The following is a 5,222-nucleotide window of genomic DNA, read 5'->3' on the forward strand; positions in this document are numbered from 1 at the left end:
ATTAACATTTGCATTTGCTATAAAAGGGTTTCAATAGAACTCAAGCACGTCTCGACTAGAACAAAAAAAGAAATAAGCCCAGCATCCTGATTATTCTCCTTTAAATGTCAAACATGTCTCAGCAATATAGGACGGTGAACGAATACACCCACCCATCCAAACCACTCAACCCCTCTCCTATAAAGCAGTGAGATTTGTGTCATAGGTTCCAAACTCGACTGAACATTCGGAGGGCATTTCATAACCAAGGAGAAGAAGGTAATGTGGATTTATTGCATTATCTTTCAAGTTTAACCTAGCATTTTGTGCTTTTTATCAATAAAATTATATTCAGTTACATTAGCTGTTGCATTGAATCATATCCGTTTGTACAGAAAGTACAGGCAGGACTGTTTTCTATTCATGTGTACGCAAAAAAAATCCAAAAACAAAACTGTCGTTCAAGGTTTGGTGCTGATAAAAATATCCAAAGTATAATAAACATGCAGTAAAGTAAAGTGAAAATTTTTCTCTGCCTTTTTTTCTTTGCTTTTGTTTTGTTTGTCTTTGCATACTGTACCTGGGTCAGAGTCCTTCAGTGGTGTTTGGAAATGCTCATGTCTCAAAACATGAGGACTCTGTGGCTGCTGCTACTTCTCCATGTCTCAGGAAATGCATTCAGACTTGATTTGTTCAGTGAGTCATCTCAAGCACCCAATTGCACTTATTTGCATGAAAACTGTGTAAATAGTCATTCATTCAGTAATTCAATAATGTATGATGATTGTGTGACAGTACTTTGCCATGCCTATATTATGCACTTTTATGAACATATTCTGATCATAAACATTTAAGATGATGCTCTGTATTTTATTTATTTGTATAACCTCTGTGCATACAGAACCAAACCCTGAACCTCAGGAAGGAGACGTGAGGCTTTCTGGCTCCAAGAAAGTTTCAGAGGGCCGTGTGGAGGTCTTCCATGATGGACAATGGGGAACAGTGTGTGACGACAGCTTTGGCATGGCTGAGGCCCAGGTTGTGTGTCATCAGCTCCACTACTACGGGGCAGAATCTGTCTCCAGAAAAAATTATGAAGGAGGTGAACTTTACTTCTGATTATCCCCCACCAGAGGGCAGTGAAATTATTGTTGAGTGAGGAGTTGTGATTTGAGGTTTAGTGCACTTGTGCCAACAATTCAGTTGCATTGACTCTGTTTAATGTATTAAACACTATCACAATAAACAAACATATTCCCTTTTATTTTACACCATACAGTAAGCTCTGGACCCATTTGGCTGGATGATATTGGTTGTAATGGAACAGAGTACCATCTGTTCACTTGTGCTTTCAAAAGCTGGGGAGTAACCGACTGCACCCACAAAGAGGATGTTGGAGTTGTCTGTCAAACGCGAAGTAAGCACTGAAATACTTTCATATAAGCTTGTAAAACAAAAGTTGATTTTTGATCTTCATATTTGTTCTGTGTCATATATTCATTTTGCTGATTTATGATTCCAGGCGATTATAAGATCAACACGGAAGACATACACTGGCTGGACCACAGCTTCAGTTTGTCTGATGACCTTGGCCAAGTATTTGACAGTGGACATGGCTGCGACTTCACAATCACAGTCAACAGTGCCACTGGAAACAGACAGGAGGACGGGACAATGGAATTGAAGGAAACAACAATTTGTGCACACAAAATGATCCTTTCACATTTCCCCCTCTTTAATGCTTCAGGGACGAATACCAACATTAGGGTCGACATCAGCGAGGCCTGCCAACCATATTTCACCCCCTTCATCAGGTATACTAATACTGAAATACTGCTAGTAATAATATCAATCAATCAAATCAAAATAAACTTTAATGTCCCCGGAGGGAAAATTGTCATGGACAATCAATGCTGTACATCCTGCATACAGATTATAAAACCATACACCATATCACATACTCACACACACAACCAACAGAGATCACTTACAGACAGTACGACAAAGTTCCTGGTTAACACAAGTAATAAATAATTATAGTAAAAATTATTGCACTTTCTCCTATAGCCTATTGCATCCTGCCTCTCAGTATTGCCACAGTCTCTGGGTCTAAATTGCACCTTTGTATGTGTGGACTCCACCATCAGCATCAATTTAAGGTGCTGAAGGATTAGTGTATATATCTATTTAAAAAAAAAGAGAGATTTATATAACAATTAAAATGATGGATATAATACAGCAACACCCTTAAACATCATTTACAGTACACAATAATGACCAAAAAAAAAAATTAGAAGGAACACCTGAACCTCAGGTGACTGCTAGTGTTTAGCAGATTTGTTAATAATAATAACAATAATAATAATAATCATAATAATAACTATAATAATAACTTTGTGTAGCACCTTTCAAACTATTTGGCTTTACGATGAAAATTACAGACAATAATAAGATGTAAATTAAATAGGATAAAATAAAATATCATAAAATAGTAAAATGGAATAAAATAAAATGAATGAAATATATATGTATATACTGTATATTGCTCCACAGCTTTGTGTGGGTGTAAATAAAAAGTAACACACCTGAAACCTAACATACTAGAAATCTAATGAATATTCTTCAATTTCATTCTCAATAGATACCTGTATACCCGCAAGATTGATGTGGTCTTCTACTCAGCACAATGTCTCCACTGGATGGCCTCTAAGTTTGGGGTGAAGCAGCTGACGGAGGACACAGGTCGGCTGTTGTCTAAAGTCCTTCCCAGAGATTATACATGTCACACTGCTGTGTCCATGTACAAATATGCAGAGGAGACTGGGGACATGGTCCTCCAGGAGAACTGCCTTCAGTACCTGGCCTGGAACTTTAAAACGCTGGCAGACTCTGAAGCTTGGGCCAACATCTCAGTGAAACTCCTTGGAACCCTTCTAAGCCGCTCAGATCTGTTGGTGATTGATGAGTTTTCTCTGCTCCTCACTGTAGAAGGCTGGATCACAGAGAAGAATGACTCAATCAGTTTGGAGAACAAAATTTCCCTGTTGAATCATATTCGTTTCCCTATGATTCCTGCAGAGCAACTGAATGAGCTTGTGTCCCGGTCTGTTCTTTATAGCACTTTTAAGCAACTGTATCAAGAAAAAATGTTGAAAGCATTCCAGTTTAATAGTCTCTTCTTCAGCAAGCTTGATTTTGACCGAGACAACTACCCGCTTGGTTGTAGATCCTGGGCAGGTAGTAAGCCCAGGATCTACAACAACAGACCATGGAGCTTTTCATTCTCATCGGCAAACTCATTCGTACGCTCATTCTCTTATAGACATGAAAGAGACAGGTCACGTGTTCCTCAATTCAGCACACCTATCCACAACAGCCTGATGTTTATGGCAAACAAGATTCAATGGAAGACGACTGTCTTCACCAAGCAGGATGAATGTTCAAAAGAAGGGGTGACATGCACGTCTCTCCCCGCGGTATGGCTGGCTCGCCAAGACACCATCATGCCGGGCAAGCTCAGCTTTCGTAACCGTCTCGTGCTGTTGTGCAAAAGCATCTACATCTGTCACGTTCAGGACATCAAGGACAATCTAGCTTATGTTGCTTCAAATGATACCCAGCTTGCCTATCCCTGTCCTAACAATGAGTACTCCTACCACGTGGTAGTGGTACCAGTGTATGAAGTGTGACCAGTGTGATCATTTCATTTTAATTTTTAAAAACTCCCACCTGATCAGTTTCAGGTTGTCATTTAATGGATCACACAATCAAATACTTCCAATATGTGACAGGATTCTTTTGTTTTCTTCATAAATGTCTTGTTGATTAAAGTGTATCATCTGACAATGATTTAAGTCATATAGAATCAGTAATATTCTTATGTTCTTTTTTTAACAGGAAATAAATAAAGTCATTTCTGCATTCCAACACCTTTCTTTTAAAAGACCAAATGTGTCTGGATAGAAGACAGATGAAATGACAAGTGTAAAACTGGCCAAATAAAATTAATTAACTGACTGATTCGTAGCTTTTTTCCCCTGGGCATTGAGTGCCACATTTTGAAGGCCAAATTAACAGTTTAATAAAAGTCAGCCAAAGGTTTTTGCCTGGTCCCGTCCAGTCAAAAATACAATCTGACTGACAAGAACCTTGCTGCTTTAATAATGACTGGTGTCATGACCTCAGCTCACTCATGGAGTTGCATGGGGTCATGTGTTTATGGTGCTGATAAATAGCAGATTAAAGGGTTAGTTCACCCAAAATTCAAATTTCACTCATTATCTACTCACCCTCATGTTGACTAAGGTTGCTTTCACACCTAACCAAGTGGACTCGAGTTCGCTTGGGGGGCTGAAAGTTGCAACATTGTTGCATTATCACTTGGTTCGGTTCCGCGTTCACACTGCAACTTCTGAACCGCACCAAACTTGCGCCCCAAGCGCACCAAACTTTCTGAGCGTCAAAAGTCGACGTCACTCCGCTCGCGACTGACAGACCTGCTGGGTAACAGTAAACATGGAGCAGCATGTGAAGTTGGCTGTTTTGGGGATGTTGTTTCTTTTTTTTATGTACCAATTGCACTTGGCTCAGCAAGCCGTGCAGTACGACCACCATGTAAGGCAGCGAAGCAGAGCGCATTTCGCTCTTACTACTGCACTGAGGACGGAGAAACCCGCGTTTATTTGCTTAAATCGCTCAAATCAACAGGCGTTTATTAGGGACCTGCGTTTATTAATAGTGTTCAACCTGGACCTCCTTCTGGGGAAAGAGGCTTCACTCTGTGGCGGCAGGCGGCGGTGGAATGATACGTGCGTTTCTCGAGGCATTACTGTAAATACGGCCAGGGCGGACTTGTTCTCTGTCTCGCTGACCTCCGCGGTCCTGGCCCGCACAGGTACCAGGAGACTGAGACCCCCGTCATGTCGGTCCTCCGCCCTTACTGATCCGCCGTAAGTTGCAAAAACCCTGCGCTCTCTCCACTCCTCTCCCACACTTCAGCACCTGTTGGCTCGCACCACCGTCCTTTTTTTTTGTTGTTGTTGTTGATTGAATGAAGTAGGTCTATAACTAATAATAATGCAACGTATAGCCTAACTAAATAGGACGCGCATGAGTAATCAGAGAACAGAAGGCTGTTTACGCTACTTTTAAAAGGAGTAAAGTCATTTAAAACGAGGAGCGAGCCGAGCCGAGCCGACACGGTGCAGCCCAGGACAGGTGCTGAAGTGCGGCTGAGAGGAGTG

At 40.9% G+C, this 5,222-nt stretch overlaps 1 protein-coding gene across 1 annotated transcript; it reads left to right on the forward strand.

Annotated features, from left to right (window-relative positions):
• Positions 1-192: 192 nt before the first annotated feature.
• On the forward strand, positions 193-3,690 carry LOC146959926 (galectin-3-binding protein A-like). The gene is made up of 6 exons (XM_085772779.1): positions 193-258; positions 569-675; positions 881-1,081; positions 1,259-1,396; positions 1,502-1,793; positions 2,621-3,690. Exons 2-6 carry the CDS (start codon positions 591-593, stop codon positions 3,666-3,668), a joined length of 1,764 nt encoding a protein of 587 aa, XP_085628905.1. The 5' UTR covers positions 193-258; positions 569-590; the 3' UTR covers positions 3,669-3,690.
• Positions 3,691-5,222: the final 1,532 nt, after the last annotated feature.

Source organism: Trachurus japonicus, unplaced genomic scaffold (assembly GCF_045865225.1).
Source record: "Trachurus japonicus isolate A0001 unplaced genomic scaffold, Traja_1.0 AP030896.1".
NCBI lineage: Eukaryota > Metazoa > Chordata > Actinopteri > Carangiformes > Carangidae > Trachurus > Trachurus japonicus.

Coding starts and splice junctions, on each gene's coding strand:
- LOC146959926 (XM_085772779.1), top strand. CDS start 591: ATGCTCATGTCTCAAAACATGAGGACTCTGTGGCTGCTGCTACTTCTC. Junction 676..880: donor ATTCAGACTTGATTTGTTCA/GTGAGTCATCTC, acceptor CTGTGCATACAG/AACCAAACCCTGAACCTCAG. Junction 1,082..1,258: donor CAGAAAAAATTATGAAGGAG/GTGAACTTTACT, acceptor TACACCATACAG/TAAGCTCTGGACCCATTTGG.